Raw genomic sequence first — 22,012 nt, forward strand, 5'->3', positions numbered from 1 at the left:
ATTGACTTTAGGTAACTTTAACCACCATAAGTAACAAAGAATTCGACGTAAAACCACCACCAGTAGCTAGCGAATTCAACGTACCTTTATGATGTGAGAGACTGCTGTGCATTCAGGACCTTATGAAATTCTGATCTGATATACGTTTCGTATGCCGAAGAAGACCATCTTCCGAGCTGTTTGATGGTAGACTCTGGAACCCCTCGTTCAGCTGCCGTAGTGGCAGCGCCGATGCGGAAAGAGTGGCTAGTATAAATATCGGGTGAAGGACCGGTGGCTGTCAAGGTGGTTGACGAATGAATTCTAAACCACCGTTTAGTAATGGGTAACCCACTTAAGAGAAAGAAAAGAGGTGAGATACCAGAAGTGCGCGGCCGTATTTTGAGAAAGTTGAGCATAGAAGCGAAAGGGCATAGAGAGTAGCCAAATTTATTTTGAAATTGAAATTGTGACACCAGACCCGGGGAATCTGATTTTGAGAGTTTAATCAACAGTGAAAAGTAATTAGGTGAAAAGTGTAAGTCTTGAAATAAATCTTTTGTTGGATCGAAACGATTACTATCGGAAGTAAACTCACCAATGCGCGAGAAACCAAAGAATGCCGTTTAAAACGTAGCTTCGAGCAGAGCGTTGGAATAGTTGTCAAGTAAGCCGTTACGAAGTTTTGAGACTAAGGTCTGAAGTATGCGGAGTGTGATAGGCTGACGTTTAGCTTTGAACACGGATTTTGACATACCCTGGAGAAGTAATCAAATGAAAGGGGACGAAAATAAGCTGGGGCAATTAGGGATATTATACCTTGCGTGGAATAGAACACCAGCCGGAATTTTACATATAGTTGAAATATTAAGTTGGCATGATTAAAAACAGTACGTGAGGAAAGCACACACGGTCGAAATTAAAATGGGAAATAACGGAATTTGATAGGTGAAGCAAAACATGATGAACCGGGACCAAGCCGAGTTGTATGCTTTGAGAGTTGACAGTGCTACGCCTTTGCGATGTACGTTTTGGCAGAATTTAAAAGGTTGTTAAAATCCAAAAGGCCTGTTTAACTCAAGAGAATTTGTTGCAGCATGGGCACGGCGTCGGATCCTTGTTGGCCGCTGGGTAAAGTCGTCGGAATACCTGCAAACGAGAGCGAGAGAGAGCGTCAGCTTAGGCATTAAAACGACCTGGAATGTGTTCGGCTTTGATGATAAAATTGTGCGTCATGGATTGCCAAGTTAGACGTCTTAAAATAGACATGATAGCCGGGCAATGCTAACGACCTTTGTTAATGATGTGGACAGTGGCTTCGTTGTCGCAAAACAAGGTAATACGTTTCCGTAACCGGGCTGAGCCCCAGAGAACGCTAGCAACCGCGATAGGGTAGATTTCATAGAGAGCGGACAAGGTGGATTTTGAATGAAATAGACAAATCGTGAGGCCACTTTTCTGCGAACCACTGCCCTTGGAAGAATCCCCAAAAATCAATAGAAGTGGTTGCTTCGGTATATAGTTCAGAGCGTTGGATGATTCGGAAACGTCGTTATAGAAGGAAATGCCATTCCAGTTGTTTAGAAGAGACCAAAACCTAAGGTCTGAAAAACAACCGTCATCTAGGAGAAGCGAGTCGCTTAAATTTGCAACTGAATGAGCCAAATGCAGCATGCGAGATATGAAAGAACGACCTTGTTGAATGATTGGCATTGCGAGTTGAGACTGCCGAGAAGAGAAAGCAAGTCACGTTTGGAAGTTAAGCGAGACATGAGGAACGATTCCATAACAGACCTGATTCGGACAAATTTTTGGTGTGGAAGAGAAGCTTGCATCTTAATAGTATCCAGAATTATGCGAGAAATTCGAGACGTATGACGGGACCGATTGTTTTTTCTTCTGACGAAGGAACACCTAAGTCGCAAAAGACTTGTTTTAGAGTATCGAGCACGAAGCTTCAGAAGGAGGAAGGTCGATTAGCAGAAAATCGTCAAGCAAATGTAACGCGAAAGGCAGCTTGCAAATAAGAACAAACAGATTCATTAAAGTTATTGCACAGAGGTATACCATTGAATTCATAATTGGACGGCCTTATATGGCGAGCGCGGGGTTTGCGGGATCAGCACCATGGAGAGCACCCGGAGCACGGCAAGCATGAACTTTAGGGCAGAGAGAAGCGGAGTGACCGTGGGAGCTACAAATAGCTCAAGTCAGAGTTTTTTGGCCTCCGAAAAGGCGAATAAGCAAGTCAGAGTCAACCAACGAAGGCAACAGGAGAAGCAGCTTTTGCTGAAAAAGACTTGTGAGACTCGTAAAATAAGGTCCCACCATATCTTAGATTAAAGTCTGCCATCACGGCTAGATAAAGTTCTAATTCCTCTCTGCGAATTGGGGAAAACTAAAAGCAATGACAAATTCGGTAAAAGGCAGGTTTCGTTGTAGCCTGGGATCTGAAGTTAAGTAGGACTGCCACATCGCCACAGTCAATCGTCTGCCTGTCAATCGCGGGTCGTGGTAACAGCAGTGCAGCAGGTTAATGTCTTTACCTGAGATGATGTCAGATCTTATTTTGGGAGACACTGAAGCAGCAGCGGGTGGAACGAATGGTCTACCGAAAACCTGGGCCGTCAGAGCCGTTGAGAGATTGAACGCTGCAGGAGGAAATGACGTAGCGGCGTTTTGTAGCGGAGTCTGAACTGGAGATGTTGCGAAAGTCGACGTGGCAGGAAAAGTGGAGAGTGCAGCAGAGGAAATTGGATCGATGACTGAAGGGGAGACTGAGACGGAGGCGGAAGACGTCGCGGGAATATATGGTTCGGGTGCGCGCGAAGCGAAGGCTGACTGGAAGAAGCCCAGACTAGTTTCGAAACATTTGACGGTTTCGGTGAGCCGGAGAAAAGCCTTTAAGAGTTGCGCGTTTGCGCTGCCCGAATCCGGGCTTGGCGGAGGAGAGGAGGATTTAGCCGAGCGTTTTCGTCCTGTTTGAGGGGCTGGGCTGCGTTGCCATGGTCGCCTTGGACACGTCGGATGATGAAGCCGGAAGGCTACCCAGCGTGTTGGAAGCAAGGAGGATGAGGTCATCGTGGGTCAAGTCATTGCTGACGAGGATGCCGGAATCCAGTAAGGTGGCCGCGAAATTCTCGGGAGGCCACTGGACCCAGGGAGATTCCTTAGAATGCGCATACTCCGGTGCAGGGAGGCGGGCGAAAGAGGAACGGAGTCTTCGTCAGAGATTGCAAGATCAACGAGCGGTTTTTGAAACATCTTGAGCTGCTAGAGGAATCGACCAGACGGACTTCGGGTACGACACCTAGGGGCAGCAGGATGGAAGAGTAAGTTTTGGCCTTTTATTCAAGGCGTCAAGCTGCTATTGGTTGTCGAGATAATCATGAATTAGAGTCATCCTGGTAGAACTTTACGCTAAAGCTTTCATTTCCATTAAGAACCTTTAACATCTGAGGAACCTTTCTGTTTCAGCAAAGGTTCTTCGTGGTGAGAGAAGGTTCTTCAGATTATAAAAAGGTAAGAAAGACATGTTTTTTTTAAAGAACCTTTCACTACATGGTTCTTTGTGGAACCAAAAATGGTTCTTTTATAGCATCGCTGTAAAAACTTTTAAAGCATCTTTATTTTTAAGAGTGTAACGTTAAAACATCACCCTGTTTAAAAAATATAGGCCTATGTCTCCATCTGCTGGTCACTTGACCAAATTTTATACTCCCTGTTATGAAATTGAACCTAAACATTAACATTAAACTTGTTAATAAATAAACATTTTTTTTTTTTTTACAAAAAAATAAATTGCATACAATGTAAATTAAAAAGTTTATTATACTACATAAACAATTGCTTTATTATTAAAAGTGCTGGTCACACAGATATGTAAAGTTGATTCACTGTAATTTTTTTTTTTTTTTTTTTTTGGGGGGGGGGGGGTTGTTCATTGTTGTGTCATGCTTTTATTATAAAAAATATCACTTGTTTTTTACATTTCTCATTGTTGTTTGTTTCTTGCCCCCTTATATTTACAGTGGTTTCTGTATGCATTGTACAATTAGATGATGATCAGTAATAGCTGTCATTTTCAGAATTCCTGGGTGAGTTGCATAAAGCTTGTAGTCCTCCAATATTCTCCTTCAAACTATTTATAAGGCCAGATACACCCTGACTGTAGAGGAGCCTATTCTCTGCAACATTTTCTACTGCTTTCATCACATCCTTGATAGCCTTTATCCCAGGTTGCCAGAGGATGAAACGCTGAGTTTGTCTCTCCAGTACAGTGACTCTACCCCTAAGGACACTCAGGTTCACAGCTTTCCTAACCATTTCTTGAAATGAAGCTATAAACTCTAGCTGATGCTTCCCCTCTTCAATCAACCCTCTGAAGTTTATCCAGCACCTTATCAGTCTCTTCAATCTCATTCTGTATATTAGAGATCCTGGCTTGGTAATTAGACACTTTCTTGCTGCTCTCATTGACCTGAGACTCATTTTCTTCAAGCTCATCTTCAGCATCCCTGATATCCTTTGAAGACTCTTCAATTACACGTTCTCCCTCACAGATCATGATTCGACCTAGAGAAAGGAAAGAAATCAGACACAAATTATGGTTATTTGTACTTTTTAGGATGATGACAAAGGGTAGTAGTGGATCAAAGAGGATTTCTCACCAGCAATCCATCCAATAACTGGTATTGCAAACATCTGCAATCACTACCCCTTCGCCTGTGCTCTTCCTGTCTTGGTGTACTTTTAAGGCATATTATGCTGATTCTATGTTTTTTTCTGAATGCTTCAAAGCTGCTTTGTAATTCTTCAGTGATTCTTCAGCTGATTTTTTCTCGATATTTACTTAATCCTTGGCCACACATTTTTCCTTGTTTTGCTGTTCAACATGTCCTTTTTCTTTAGTAAGTTGCTCCATGTGTTTATCCAAATATCCCAGTTTTCTTTAATCATCGTCTCTGATTTTTTCAGGACTGCTCAGCAGTCTTAATATGTTCCCTGATTTGTTTGCAATTGGAGCATGTGTCAGACGTTGGATCAACTTGTGCATCCAAGAAAGACATGCAGATGTTAGAAATAGAGACAATTCCCTCATTTAGAGGCCCAACAACTCCCTCCATATACTGCAAATCCTTAACGCTGCAATTATGAATATATAGAAAGAGAAAAATCATTAAAAATGAATAACAGCAATTGATTTATGTGAGATTATATAAAAATACTTACACAAATAAGTGTCTTATTTCAGCTGTCACACTAAAACACAAAAAGAAAATGAGTGATTTTGCTATCAACAGTGCTGTGGACATTGTAATATGGATTTATATAATTTTAATTCACAAAGACTCCAAAACAAATAAAAAAAACAAGATATTGAATCTTGACAAAGAACTGGTAACTGATCTAGAGCGAAGTAACTTGTGAATGATTAATTAGCAAAATCACACAAGAGTGTCATTGTTCTCAGCATCAGCACATAATAATAATATTCTGTCATAAATCCTTTTTTTGTTGTTGTTTTGCAAATAATAGACTACCTAAAATGCTGTCTATAAATGGTTTGTTTTAACAAGAGAAGTTAGTACTTTAGTACAGTGGTTTTCAATCCTGGTCCTGGGGACCCACTGTTCTGCACAATTTGTATGTATCCCTTATCTGACACACTTAGTTAAGTACATGGATCTCTCTTCTAATGAGCTGATGATCTGAATCAGGTGTGTTCAATAAGGGAGACACACAAAATGTGCAAAGCAATGGGTCCCTAGCACCAGGATTAAAAAACACTGCTTTAGTACACTTTCTATACTTTTGTTCTGTAAAACAAAAAACTAATCAAAAATGTTGCAAGTGACAGTGTGACATGAAACCTGCATTAGACAGTTGAGTGGATAATAATTAGAACTTGAGTTAGATAAACTTTCACAAAACATACCTTGAAGTGATATAGGCTACGTATTTAGCAGTTTTCTTTTTTAGCTTAGTTGTGTGTGAGGATGGAGTCTTTGTGGGATAAAGTCTTAGATGTTTTTATAACCAACATGTAGAAGTCCCCTAGTTTTCATGGGAGAAGGGTCCACCTTCTTTCACATCTGACTGTAAGTCATGTGTTTTAATATCAATTTGTAAAGGGCAAAAACTAACGTGTTCACTAAAATTCACCTTAATACTTTCACATTTAAAAGGTTATACTAGTTGCCCAATGGGTGAGTATCTATAGAATGACCCTGAAAGTTGGGTTTTTCTTTTTTGTCACGTGTGTTTATGCATGTGTGTTTTCTCACAGGATAAGTTAATAATTAAGTGACCCAGAGAGGTTCTTGAAATTAATTATGAAAGCGAAAATGCAGTGACTTGGGTATAAAAGCACTTACGGCTTCATCCATTCCTTCAGCCCATCAACGGTCCTTAAAGCAATTTAAAGCATCGGACATTTTGAAGGATAACGTAACAATTTTTTTTGCAGTTTACACACACACATCGAGACAGTTATTACTCAATTTTCGGCGACATGACAACCAACAACGTCAATGTACAATGGTGTAGAACGTAACAGCTGATATTTATCAACCAATCAGTATGATTTTAATGTTCTTTTTATTCTCTTTGAACACACTGTTCTGTTACGTGTCCTTACAACACTTTAGCTGAATATTAGTTATATGTTAACTAGATGTGTTCATGTGGAAACACAGAAGCATTCATGAGCACGGACACTTGTGGTCAACGCTGCCGTGCAAGTTTTAATAATATAATAGCTTTGATACTTATTCGCTACATTATATTTCTCAGCAACTAGGGGGTAAAATTAATGTTCTGATGTCTGATTTAAAGAGGGTTAGATCTCAGCTCTGCATCGGGTGGTTCTTTGCCTTGGTCATCGATTAAAATTACTGAATTCACAGGTATACTCGCCAAAGATGACATAAATGACAACAGTTTTGTATTTTTATTTTTTTTTGTTTAATGTAACAAAAGAATGAAATGTCTAAAATTACATAGATAAATAATCATCATCATCATAAACTATACATGTACATAGAAATATATAACAAACTGCTTAGTTTATATATATATATATATATATATATATATATATATATATATATATATATATATATATATATTACTGTTATTTTGGTCCATACAAAGCATATCGGGACCTCATTGCTTTCACAAATCATGAGGGAATCGAACCACAAACAATTGTGGGTCCTTTTAGGGGAGTTTAAGATTACTTGGTTTGTTCACATATACAACCGCTCTGAGAGCGTCTGGTGGGCTCAAACAACCTAGGTGTGAAAACACCCTAAGCTTTTGATTGTTTGAACTTTTTTACCGGTGTGAACTGTTGTGTATTAATACATATTTGTTCTGTAAATAAAGAAAAGGAAAATGGTATTAATGCATTCTGTAATTGTTGTGACTTGTGACCCCTCTTCCCATTGGTTAGTGGGTGGGGCAGTTCGTCAGAAGTTAAGATGGCGAATAACCTGTGATCGTTCGTGAACAGCACTGTTGACTTTTGTTAGATTTTCTTTTAGCTAATCAGTAAAAATAAAAAAGTGCATCAATACAAGAGAACAACGTTTTATTTTGTATGGTCTTTTATTTTGGCAAATACATAACAAGTTTGACGACGAGGATGGGATGATGTACTGATTTTTGCAGTGGGTTGCTCCCCGCCGTTATTAGTTAAAAAAGAAGGCCGCAGACAGCATGGCGCTTTACAGTACCGACACGGGATTGATGTTCGACGAAACGTCGGAATCTTTTGAAAATTATGAAGAGAGACTGATGCAGTTTCTGGTGGCCAACAAGATTGAATCAGAAAGGAGACAAGCAGTATTTTTGTTGGTAGTCGGGCCGAAAACGTTTGCTCTGTTAAGAGATCTGATTGCACCAAAAAAGGTGAGCGAGACAGAATTTTCCGACTTGTTAAAGGCATTAAGAGACTTTTATACACCAAAGAAGAATGTGCTGGCGTAGAGATTCACATTCAGAAATCGTCGACAGAAAGCGGGAGAATCTTTTGGTGACTACATAGCCAGCTTGAAGGGGCTGGCCTGCACCTGTGATTTTGGTGCCAGTTTAGAGGAGCAGCTGAGAGATCAATTTGTATGTGGCATAAATAACCAAGAACTGCTTCGAAAACTGTTGAATGCCGCCAGTGACGACGGGTTGACATGGGCGAAAATGCTCGAGATAACGAACAGTTTTGAGTGTACTTCCAGTGGTATGCAATCTATGCAGAAGGGATCGCCCTCATCGTACCTGCGAACGGATCATGTGGGACTGGGAGGAGCAAAATTGCAGGACACCAGGACTTCGCGAGGTGAATCGAGGAACCTCAATGGCCGCGAGTGCTACAGATGTCTGGGAAAGGGGCATGAGCCGAATGACTGCAAGTTCAAAGAGTTCCAGTGTCGCGGATGTGGAAAGGCTGGTCACCTGGAACGGGCTTGTAAGAACAAGCGGGCTGATGTAAAGTCAAGGGAAGAGCATCGATCTACAGGGAAAGTGCCTGCTCGTTATCTGACGTCGCGGAGTGGAGCAGAGGTAAACTTCATGGACAGATGAGAGGATTCGGTTCTTGGAGTCGCAGACTCGCCGGCAGATATTGCCGAAGAACGAACTGATTTGAGACTGCAAACTTTAACCACGGACTTGTCAGGGTATGTAAAACCGTACAAGGTCATGGTGAGATGTAATGGGGTAAAACTGTGTATGGAAGTGGACACTGGGGCCGCCCTGTCTATCATATCTGAGAGATTGTACTTGTCAAAATTCAGAAAGGTAAAACTGCAGCCATGTGATTTGAATTTGAGAACATACACTGACCAACCGCTAAAATTGTTGGGTAAAATGAATGTCAGAGTTCAGAACAGAGAGCAAGATGTAAAACTAACGTTGCTAGTGTCATGTGGAAAAGGTCCTGCTCTTATGGGCCGTGATTGGATTTGAGTTCTCAATATGGATTGGTCTCGAGTGAATCACATAGCCGATCTGGTTGAGAAAATTTGCGAGGAGCGCAAGGCTGTGTTCAGCTCGGAATTAGTTTGCGCAAGCGGGATAACCGCAAAATTGCGAGTGTCGCCTGAGGCAAAAGCAAAATTTTGCAAAGCGAGGCCGGTGCCCTATGCACTACGAGAGGCTGTCGATAAGAAATTGACTGAACTCGAGGAAAAAGGTGTAATTTCTCCCGTTTTACACAGCGAATGGGCCGCGCCTCTTGTCTGTATTCCAAAGCAGGACAGCTCGATTCGAATATGCGGTGATTACAAAGTGACAATCAATCCATGGCTTGATATTGATCAGTACCCCATACCAAAAACACAGGATTTGTTTTCCACTCTAGCTGGGGGAAAACATTTTACAAAATTGGATTTGACACAAGCGTATACTCAAATCAAAATGAATGAGGAAAGTAAGGCTTTCCTCACCGTGAATATGCAGCGCGTATTTCTGGATAGGGTGCCAATATCCGCACAAGAGATAGCAAAGCAGACAAAACAAGACGCAGTGCTGCAGAAAGTGAAACATTTCACGTTAAGTGGCTGGCAGAAAAACGTTACTGATGAAAAACTAAAGCCCTATTTTTTAAGAAGTACAGAACTAACTGTAGAAGCCGACTGCGTTCTCTGGGGTTTTCGGGTGATTGTGCCAGAAGCGTTAAGGTCACAAATGCTGGCTGAATTACATCAAAATCACCAGGGCATGGTTAAAATGAAGGCCGTAGCTAGAAGCCATTTTTGGTGGCCTAACCTTGATGCGGATATAGAAGCACTGGTACGTACCTGTAAAATTTGTCAGGGAGAGAGAAATCGGCCAGTTACGGCTCCAGTGCACAATTGGAGTTGGCCTAATAGGCCGTGGCAAAGAATACACGTAGACTTTGCGCAAAAAGGAAAACACAATTTTCTGGTGGTAACAGATAGTTTTTCACGCTGGCCAGAAATTGCACTTATGTCTAACACAACTGCAGGAAAGACGATTGAGGTTCTAAGGGGTTACTTTGCAACTTGGGGTCTTCCCGATGAATTGGTTTCGGATAACGGTCCACAGTTTGTGTCCAGTGACTTTCAGATGTTTCTGAAAAACAACGGTGTAAAACACATCAAGAGTCCTTCATACCATCCAGCTTCAAATGGCTCTGCAGAGAGATTAGTGCAAAATCTAAAAAAAGCTTTGGAAAAGGGAAAGTATGACAACTTGTCTTTAATGCACTGTATTCACAATTTCCTTTTTTGTTACCGAAGCACCCCTCAGTCTACTACGGGGAAAACTCCAGCAGAGTTGTTTATAAAGAGGGAATTCAAAACCAGAATGTCACTCTTGAAACCGAGTTTTACTGTGAACATGCAGCAGAAACAAGAAGCTCAGCAAGAGCAACGATCCCACAGTAAAACTGTAAGACAGTTCCTGCCAAAGCAAAAGGTCTTGGTTCGTAACCACAGGGGAGGAGAAGGTGTCAAATGGGTACCAAGAAGTGTGGTTAAGGTACTGGGTCCTGTTACATACATGTATTTGGTAAAAATATGTGGAAAATTGTACAAGAGACATGTAAACCAGCTCATTGGTTCAGAATTGCAACAAACAGAAGCAAATGAGGAACTGTGGCAGAATGAGGTAACTGACATGTGTGTGTTGAAAACAAGGGCTGATGGCATAGTGTCAGCGAATGTAAGAGGTGATGATTCTACCCATGTTGTGCCAGAGAAACAGGTTGAATCAAGGGTTTTGGACGACACTGTTGTCCAGGAGGGTACAGTTAGACCAAAAAGGTAGGTGAAGCCTCCGGTGTGGTTGGATTTGTAATATACATAAAGGAGGTGTACGAAAGGCCCCCACCTCTAATTGATAATAAGAGAAAAGTGTTTTTATTTGGGTGTTTGTTCTTTTTTCTTCTTCCTTTATTGTAAAAAGGCGGTAAAAGAAGCTACTATAAGAGTAACTGAGTTTCTGATTTCAGGGGAGGAGTGTTGTGTATTAATACATATTTGTTCTGAAAGAAAAGGAAAATGGTATTAATGCATTCTGTAATTGTTGTGACTTGTGACCCTTCTTCCCATTGGTTAGTGGGTGGGGCAGTTCATCAGAAGTTAAGATGGCAAATAACCTGTGATCGTTCGTGAACAGCACTGTTGAATTTTGTTAGATTTTCTTTTAGCTAATCAGTAAAAATAAAAAAGTGCATCAATACAAGAGAACAACGTTTTATTTTGTATGGTCTTTTATTTTGGCAAATGCATAACATGAACTTTACACTGTTGCACTGTTGAAGGGGTTATTTCAAGGTGTAGATGACAAACCTCTAGAACAAATGAGTTTTTGTATTCTTTTCTTTCTTTCTAAATATGCATATTAATCTATTTTTGTTTCTGTAAATAGCATCTTACACTGTGTTTCTTTTTAAAATAAGTGTAAATAGTAGAAGGTGTTTATACTTTGTTCAAATATTTGAACCTCATTACTGCAGTACATTATAAAACAGAATGCAGTAATAACATATAAGGTGATAAATTACTAAATGGATAGCACCTTATATGAGACAATGAAGCCCTCTGTACACCTTTGCTGCGTCCCAATTCGCCTACTTATACTACGCCCTAAAAGTATGTACTCTTTTTGTGAAAAAAAGTACATACTTTTGAGTATGTAGCAGAATAGTAGGCAAGCTTTGGGACATACTACTTCGTCATAACTGCTTCTTTAACGGACGCTCTGTTGCTTAGTTACCTGAATCCTGTCACTGTTTAAACTGCCCTGTCAATCATCGCAGTTAACATTATCTACATTTCGTTTAATTTAATTTCCTGAGAGGCACGTTCTTTCAGGAGTCTTTATGTCAAGAACTCTGTTTGTGTTTGCATAATTATGCATTTAAACGTTAGTGACCAAACCTAACATTATAAAAGTTCATAATGTTGCTGCACATGAAATATAATGAGGATAACATTTAAAATATATATTTTTTATCAGGTTACACACTGATTATTTATCACTCAATCAAACCCCTTTCTCCACCTGTCCATTGTTCGCGCATATCCTCCATTTTTGTAGTTTTTTAACACTTTTTATGCGTGTTTGTAGTTCTAATCGAATCCTCGTTCACCGCGCAATGTGTTGTGGGCAATATTAGCGGTTAGAGTGTGCATTGATCCGCACTTCGAATTCTGAAGTGAAGTAGTAGACCATCCGGGAATCTTTGGAATACTTTTTTGAACATACTACGATTTGGGACATACTAATTCTATTTTCGAATACTATTTAGGATGGATAGTATGCGAATTGGGACGCAGCACTTGTGACGAGCGTCCCGCACAGTTAGCAGCGTCGCCCTGGAAACCAACGAGATCCACGCCCTCACGCTCATCACGCTGGAATCAGTCTCAGCTGCATCTCATCAGCCGGCATCCTTATAAGCCGCATGCCGGCTGACTCAGTTGAGAACGATCTCCCAAAAGAGCTCTGACACTAATGGTTTCTCTCCTCTCCTCTCTCATAGACAGCAGTTGAAGACTGATTCCCCCGCACTTTTCACTGGATCTGCACCGAGCACGAGGACTGAGAGCACCGACTGTCACGAGCTTCACTCAGCCAACGGCCAACACTTTCACTTTTACTTACACGTTTGTTAATAAATCCACCCTCCGGGGCTAAACAGGGAGTTTTCTGTCCTGTCTTCTTTCCCACCCGTGACAACCTACATCTAAACCTACCCAATAATGTCACACCAGGCCAGCAGAGGGAGCCCTGCCCCTCACTGACTGTTGCTGCTCCCTCTGCTGCTTCGCTGGTTACTTCCTGTTTGTCAGCCATAAAGCATGCTCAGAACACACACACACACCACGAAGTATTGTTTGCTCCTAGCTACATGCCAAGCGTTTTCCCTGATTCTCCGTGCCTTGTTCCGTTTTTCCTAGTTTCTTAGTTTATTCCTTGTTTTGTTTTGAGTATTTGTTTAATCGTAGTTTTGTCTTGTTTGTTTTGGTTTGTTTGTTTGCTACTTTGGACTGCCCCTCTGGATTTCGACCCACGCCTGTTTTACGGATTACTCTCTGGATTATCTCTGCCATTGTTGTTTGCTGTCTCTGACCCTGCATTGTTTGACCACGTTTCTTCCAATAAAGCCTGCATTTGGATCAACACGTCGCTCTCCAGTCTCCCATTGTTACAAATAAACACTTTAATATTTAATACACACAAAGCACATTATTTCAAATGTTGAAATTTCCTTCATTTTATTGAAATTAAATGTCTTTTCAATTTGATATGTAATAAGAAAAGAGAGAAGAATGAGTTTGGCAAAATGTGCATTCAAACTCGATCCTGTCAAAAGATGTTGCCATGTGCTTTACGCCCTACGCAACTGCAGCTTTTGTACAATGTGCATCTTTTGTAATTATGTCTACACCAACCAGACCATGGTGTACATGGGTTGGCACCCCAAAAGCATAAGCATTGATTAAATGTTCAGAATACATATGTAACTGTCCATACATTATTTGTTTGCCTAAATTGGTAATTTTCTGCAAATCTGCCATTGATAATTATTGTGTTACAAAAGTAAAAACACAAAAGTTGCTTTAATGAATGCCATCATTCATGAAATAGAGAAAGGGGATTTGTACAATTCTTTTTACATTTTGTCTTGGTTTTGAGCAGGAATAGAAAAAGCCATGGATACTGCAATTGCAAGATCTACTCAAAGCCTTACTACTGCTGAGGACATGAGGAATGAATCTAAACTTATAATGCAGCCCTATGCCAACTGGGAAGAGTAAATGACTCCAGCACCTTTATCCATAGCCATCCTGGGAGAGCTGGTTTTCATCTCGTCCTCAACAAATTTCTCTATCAATAAAAATCCACCCAAAGATGGTTATAAATTGATCAACTACCCTGATTCCTTTTGCGCTTGCCTCATGCAATGATGCAATGAAGTTGTCTGATGCAACTGAAAAGTGTTTCAAGGATGTCATCAATATCATCCAAGAGCTGCTGGAAGCATGTGTGAATGCAAATCACTTCTATGGGGAAGAGTTGGAAGCAGTCAAGAAGAAGCTGGAAGAGAGCAAACTGAGGGAGCAGTCAGCTCTAGAAACAAAGACAAGGACTGAGAAGGCAGTGAGTGCCATGGAGAAGAAACTGAATCAGGCTCATGAGAGCTACAAGAAAGCTCTGGATTCTCTCCCTACTGCATGGCAAATGATTGGCATGGATGTGGTTGGTGGTATAACACAGAGCATTACAGGCCTGATTAATGGACTGACATCTGTTGTTACTCACCCAGTAAGAAACATGTGTTCTGCAACAACAAAAATCGCTGATACTGTTAACCAAATTAGAGATCAGGAAAGTGCAAGAGATGTGGTTGCTGAAATAAATGCATATAGCAAGTCTGCAGAAATTTTAAATTGTGTCCAGAATATCCAGCAGCTGATGAATGTGAATAGTGAGGATGATGACATTGCCTGGACAAATATGTATGATCAAAAGAACAAACGTACAAATAGTGACTTCATAAACAAAGTTTGAAAGAATTGATGATTTAAAGGAAATCCCTGACTGCCCAGCAAAGAAACAAGCTCAGAAGTTGTGCAAAAAGGGCATGGAAATATGCAAACAGCTGGCGAAATATGCACCAGATGGCAAATGTGACAAGGACAAAAGCACTGAGATCATAAAAGAGGTCTTGGATCTGATCTAATCAGCTCAAATTTTGATTGCAAAAGCAAAGATATCACAAATTCACCAGCCATTGCTCCAAAGCCACCAATGATGTTTAAAAAAGAAAACAAATCAGAGAACATGAGTCCTTCTCAGAGGCCCACAGAGAATGCAAGATTCTCCATAGAGCAGATCCGAGCTCAGCTGAACAAGACAATAGAGACCTATGAAAAGTGTTTGGAGAATCTAGAGAAGAACCAGAAGGAACCTACTGAAATCCTGGTCACTATGAGAAATTGTGAACTGAAAGAGATTGACTTCAAAACTACCATAGATATGCTGGTGGAAGGAATGGATGCTATGGGGAGAGTCAAGGTGCAGTGGGAGAAGATGGTTCACTTGTTTCAGATGGTTTCCAACATTGTGAAAACCAGCGTGAGCAAAACCCTCACCAACTGTGTCTCCACATCTGAGAAAACACAAGCCCTCTCCTACAATGCAAAGCTCTTCTCAAAAGATCTGCTCTACAACCAAGCCTTCCAAGTCTGTAACATTGCTAGTAAGGTCCATATGATCTCTGGAACATACACAGAAGTTTCCAACAAGTACCTGATTGATTGTGTCAGTTCACCGGGCAAACTGATGGCCATGGATTAATGTAAACCAGAATTTGAGCATGAGCGACAACAGCTCCAGAACTCCTGTGACGAGGCACAGAAGAGCATCTTAAGGCTGGTCCTGAAGAATAAAGAGGAATTTGACAGGAAAAGCGCAGGAAGACTGAAAAGGATCAATCAAGAGTTGCTTGCCATTCTGCTTGATGCTCCTCCTGAAAAAATCAAAAGAATTGAAGAGATTGTGCAAACTGGATTCACTAAAGAAGAAGCAGCATCATACTACTGAGAGAATCGACCAAATATGTAGTATTTGACAGACCTGCTAAGTACAAGATAATACTACTAATAATATTAATATTTAAGCTTTTCTGTCAGTTTCATGTACACTGTAAAAAGTAATTTGTTAGGTTTACTTAATTAAATTTTGCAAACTCGTTGCCCTAATTTAATTACAGATCTGGCCATTAAAAATGCGTCTATTTTCACGCGGCAGCCAGCAATTCGGCACGCGTGGCCACGCGTCCTGCCGCAGCGGCTTTTTTAGATTTTTTTACAACGTTGTTGCACTTCATATAATATCCACCAGGTGGCGCAAGGAACAACATTCTGTAGCCAAACACCATGGCCAGCTCTAGGGGGCGTTGGTCACAAATACCCGTACAATAGTTCAATGATTCCTCTTTCCTGAAATTATGGTTCAAACCAATAGCAAAAAGATAGCCTATTCATAAGCAGGTGCAGTTGTATTGTTATTTTGTTTTCTTTCTTTGTTTTCCTGACCAACATTTATTAGACTGCATCGGAAATAGAAATGTTAATTTCGGTTATTTTATTTTTCCAACCGACAACTGACGTAAACCGCTAAATTCGTTTTCAGGAATTAATTATAGACCATTTCAAGGATGTAAACAATAACAAGCGCGTTGGAACGTTACTGCGCATGTCCGGTCCTGAAACATTTCCGGTAGCGCTATTTCTCCGATCTGTCAATACGAACACTTTCTTTTAAAATCTAGCGAAAAAGCTAGTTAAGGTAAAAAAGCTGCTCATTAACTAATCGATGCTGCGTGCGTGTACACGGGAGATTTTCATAATGAACATGAACGGAATTAGGGCTGGGCGATAAAACGATAACGATATATATCGCGATAGACAAGAGATCGATATCAATAAAAAATGTGTTCGATAAAACGTTCGATATTTTGTATTCTTTGTCGGCCCGCCCAGCCCCCCTTTAACGTTCAGTTCATAGCGCCAGATCACAATAGAAGTTAAGGTTATCTTTCCTACAGAACGGGTCCATCTTGTTGTATTAAACAAACTAAATAGCCTTATATTATTTATCTTATTTACACAACGGCATTTGATTTCTGTCTCTACATGATCGCGCGTTTACAATGTCTCCTCACAAACGGGAAGGCGGACTCCATTCATAAAAACGGACTTTACTATAGGGCGGAATGCCGCGGAATTCGTCGATTTTTGGACCAATAAATCAAAAGTTGGTCTGTTAATTAATTCAGATCGCGATATGGACTAGTGTCTGTGAAAACTGAAATGCAAAAAGACCGTTTCAATAAGAATCCTGCATGTTCCGTTTGCCTCTGTGTGTATGAATGGAGGAGAGTTTTATTTTCACTACACGCATACTGCACACGTGACGCTCCCGCTAATTTTCGGCCTTTGCATCTCACATGAACAGACAAACTCCAATAAATACATCTCCAAAGCTGCTGCGAGTGTCACTTTTTGTCAATTTTACAGTTTCATTAGTGAAACTAGCATCATTCATACTGTATTACACACTGAAACTTCACGGCAACCTGTCAAAATAAAAGTACGGTTTAACATGTAACAGAACAATATTAGTCTTGTATTACTTTGTACAGTATAATGTAGGTGTTTATATGTTCACATTTAAATAATTTACATAAAACAATATATATGATAAAAAAATAAAATAAAGAGTCACCACTTAATTGTTGAAAAAATACTATTATTATTAAACCTTTTTTTAACTGAATATAATTTTTCTTCTATGTATTAATTTTAACAGTAAAGCTCCGTTTATTTTTATTTTTAAAAATAAATCAGTGATTTTGCTTTCATTTGATTATCAGAAAAATTTAAACAAGAATTTCTGAAAAAAAAAAAAAGATTGTAAGGCCCTATTGTTCAAAATGTTGAAAGTTTTGGACTTATTTTTTCACTTAAATAAATATTTTTGTTATTACACAAAGTATAGGCTAAAGTACCGGGAAAGAAGTAATGTTGGCTACTGGCAACCAGCAATCTGTGCAGCCAAGTACTTTGCAACAACCTCTGACCTGTGGTCAAGCCGTACTTCTGGGCCATACATTAGCTTGACCATTCACTTCATCGACAACGAATGGGGTTTGAATTGAGGATTAAGAGATAATTAAGTGTATATTGTGACTTTAGACTTATGTTTACATTTGAATTATTTGAGTTTTCCATGGTTGTTGACATTTCTGTCTTAATAACTGAGGGGATTATGATCAGAGGCAGGTTAAGTTTAAAATAAAAATGCTTGAGTGTAATATATTTTTCTCCTGGTCCTTATTTTAAATGGGTCATAAAAATATCAATAATTATCGATATCGACCGATATGAAACACTGATATCGTGATATAGTTTTCAGCCATATCGCCCAGCCCTAAACGGAATCACATGAACGGAAATATTGTGAACATTTATTCGTACAATGGATGTCATCAGTCTGAAGCAAGCAGTGCAACTTACTTCATGTTTTGTTCCCAAGATATCCGGAGGTTGTTCGTGATTAATTTACTTGCATTGCGTGGTCAGTCTGTATTTCTGTTTAAATATTTGTTTTCATTAGTACATTACTTTTCACAATACATATCGTTCCAAACAACGCTAAATGTATGCTATTAAAACTAAGCGCTCGATGCTATTATTACGTGTTGAATTCATTTCAACATGTGTTCAACGTTAGTTTGGTCAAGTTTGTTGCTGTGGAACAGTGCAAGTGGAGGGTGTGAATGTGTGAGTCATCATGTTATCACAAATAAACAAGATATATATATATATTCATGTGAAAATGAATACTGGTGTAATGTAAAGGCTGATGCTAATTCAGCTTTGCACAACATTTTTTTATAATAGAAATCATTTAAATAATTAATCATGTTAATAAACATAAAATACTTATTTCAAAAACATAAAAAAAATACTTTGTCCAAACTTTTGACCAGTACTGTATATAAACAAAAAGCATTCTCTCACTTTCAACTGTTTTTATTTCCAGCACATGTATTGATATGTAAATATTTGTATGAACATAAAATGCTTCAACAAATGAAACAACAACAACTGAAACAACATTTGAACTGAAATGGAGTACAAAGGGGGAACAAATGTCAAAAGCAGCAGTCTGTATCCGGCCTGGTCATCAGTCGCTTTAAGTACCACACTAAATTACTGAATACTACACTCAAGTTCTCAATCACATCTGGGTGTTGATATGGTCAGATGTGGTTTGTCACTGCAGGATGATCAGCTGTCCTTGGGTGTCTACAGATGATGGCTCTCCTTACACTGCCTTCTCAGATTTGGTGACCCTTCTGTATTTCTGCAACTGTTTACATCAGTTTAGAATACTTTCTAGAAAACAAAACAAAGGATATTAGCCATCATTATGAAAATGTATATAACATTTAACCAATTCTATGGGAATTACAGGGAGCTAACAAATTTCAGTATTACACTGTATTGCATTTACATTACATTTACATTTATTCATTTAGCAGACGCTTTTATCCAAAGCGACTTACAATTGGGGATGCAACAAGTGATTCGTCCTTTACGCTTTTATCCAAAGCGACTTACAATTGGGGATGCAACAAGTGATTCGTCCTAAGGAGGCAGGTCAACCTAGGAAGTGCTCAAAAATACCATATATTGGCATTGTTAGATAAGTACTGGATAGAAAGGGAAGATCAAGAAAAGAGAGAAGGTTTTTTTTTATTTTTTTTTTTTATTATTGAGTCAAATAGTGTCGAAAGAGAAGGGTTTTCAGTATTGTCAGATTTAGTGACCCTGCTGCATATTTACAACTGCTTACATCAAAATGCTTCCTAGACTAAGAAACAAATGATATTAGAAATCACCTGTATAAATTTTGTTTACATTATATAAGGATAAAAGTAGAAAAACAATTGTTTAATATAATGCACAATATATAAAAAAAAAAAAAATGCTATTATTGCTTAATACGTCAGTACATCTTGGAATTAACATTGCCAAAGCTTATGTGATGGAAAATAATATTTACCATAAACATTACGTTTTGTAAACTACTGCCGTTAACTGTTACACAATACGAAATTCACGTACTTTCATGTTACTCACTGCAACTGTCAACTGACAAAATAACTAGACGACTAATGTGAATTTAACCCACATAACACTTAGCAATAAAACAGAAATAAAAAACTTGCCTTTTTTCATTAACGTTACACACGAAAGCTAGATGCATATGTAAACAATGACAAAATGCTACTTTAAATTATACGGCATCATACTTGAAGAGTTAACGTAAAGATATACAAATAAACTGATTAATTAAAAACGATATTTACTTGCCTGAATCGAAATGTGCGCTGTATATCCTAGAGTTGCTTGTTGTTATCCAGCCTTCTCCTTCACTGCCGCAACACGGGTACGTTTCGCGGAAATCTACCGTTAAACACGTCTCAGAATGTTAGTACCGCCCCAGAGGGAGCACACAACCACCGAAAATAATTTACGGAAATAATTTATCGTTACACAGTAAAATAGGCCTACATTCCTTCTATTAACTAATAGTCTTTTTTTCGTATTTGTCTTAATATTATTATCATTATCATTATTATTACTATTACTAATATTATTTTTATTAGCCTGTTATTTTTGTATATATTTTTATTTTCGTGCGTTTCCACCCCTTAATTTGGCTCTCTTTAACGTTCATGTAAATGATTCTGTAAATGCTTGACATATGCTATATGACTGATTTTTACTGGAATGTAGTTTAAAGGTTGAATTGAACATATTTTATTTCGTTTCGTCTAAATAATAGACTATACTATATAAATACTAAACTGAGAAATGAATCATTCACGTAGTTTCATTTGTAAATGAAAACATGCTCATTTATCGTCACACACGGGGATAAATACAATCAAAAAGTCAAAACGTTATTGGCATAATTGTCAGGCGTTAAAAATAAATAGCCCTAACCAGGTATTGAAATAATAATAACCTATAATAATAATAAATCAGTCATTCTTGAGAAGTGGGACAAAACAGGGTGCAAAATTGAAAAAATAAAACTTTGTACTCAGACTAAGGAAACTACATTTATGTATCTTATATGTACTAAGCTACTGAGCTATGCTTTGATACAACCTCCCAACTTTTCTCTTTTTTAAAAAAAAAATTGTTTTTTAACTTGGAATGTGTAATATAATTTCAACTTTATCTTTAACAGCTTTCTAGATGTTTTTAACATTTCAAAACACGTTCTCATGTTAGTAGACAGATTACACTTTCACATGTGACCAACAATTCCACAACAAATATAATGAAATATCATCAAAATATTCATTTGACGGAGGTGACAGAACTGACGGAGTTGACACATCTGACGGTGTTGACCAAAACCTGAATTTGTAGTCATTTTAACTATCAAATACATTGAATCAATTAATTACTGTATTTAAACAACCACAACAAACAGTGAGTATGTTATTGTTTATAAAGCTTCTATTCAAGAGTCACATTTAAGAATTTTGATATATTATTGGAACACAAAATCTTACGGTGGTGACATCTGATGGTGTTGACAAATTTGCCATTTCTTTCACAAAACAAATGGAGTTCATGTAGTAGACATTTAGTTTTTTTTCTGTTGATGCTAGAGGCTAATGGAACCTGCTTCAGGAGAATAAAATGTTTTAAAGATTTCAAATAATTTTCTCAGAAATTGGATGTTTGGTGTTGACATATCATAGTTGTGACACAGGAAATATTAACATTAGAATTAAAATATTCTAAAACTATAAAACTTAGCAGAGCCTGTGTGACATTGATGTACTCTGCAGAAGAGGACTGTGGCAAGGGGGTCCTTTTAGAGTGATAGCACCTGATATTCCCTGATTTTATTACATTTTAAGTAATGTCTGACGGTGTTGACAAAAAGTGAGGACACACCTTCGAAACCTTATTAAACACACATGTCTGACTGAAAAACAACCTTGCTTTAATATGAGATATTATTAAGTGTTGCCTTTGATAAAACAAGGTATTTTTCATCATTAAAATTTTTTAAAATCCATTTTATAGCATATGAATGAATAAACCCTTCTCTGTGGACACACAGTTTTAGATGTAGTGAGTAGACAATAAGTGTCATAGATTTCACATAATAATGAGCAAATGAAATTGAAGGGGATAATTGTGTTAAATACATTCTATTATTAATCCCCATAGCATTTACAATTGAAAATATGTTTTATTTTTAAAACTAATAGCAGTTATAATTGGTGGACATGTTTTGTCCCATGTCTCAAGAATGACTGAAATAATAAGTGATTTAGAGCTATCTACTTTTTTCTTTATTGTGAATCGCTTAACCTAAATAACTTTCTGTATATGCTATTTGGCATATATTTAGCAAATATTGTGAACGACAATTATGCCAATAAAGTTTTGAC

The 22,012-nt window shown here is 38.5% G+C and overlaps 1 protein-coding gene and 1 pseudogene across 1 annotated transcript; one reads left to right on the top strand and one right to left on the bottom strand.

The window, feature by feature from the left end:
- Nucleotides 1-4,044: 4,044 nt before the first annotated feature.
- LOC141343226 (uncharacterized) lies at nt 4,045-6,364 on the bottom strand. Its single transcript, XM_073847826.1, is given in 6 exon segments — nt 4,045-4,359; nt 4,361-4,554; nt 4,650-4,678; nt 4,680-4,928; nt 4,930-5,124; nt 6,357-6,364. Coding segments are annotated over 6 exon segments (990 nt in total).
- A 7,300-nt stretch (nt 6,365-13,664) lies between these two features.
- Nucleotides 13,665-15,558, top strand: LOC141342309 (uncharacterized; annotated as a pseudogene).
- Nucleotides 15,559-22,012: the final 6,454 nt, after the last annotated feature.

This window comes from Garra rufa, chromosome 9 (genome assembly GCF_049309525.1).
Source record: "Garra rufa chromosome 9, GarRuf1.0, whole genome shotgun sequence".
NCBI classification, from domain to species: domain Eukaryota; kingdom Metazoa; phylum Chordata; class Actinopteri; order Cypriniformes; family Cyprinidae; genus Garra; species Garra rufa.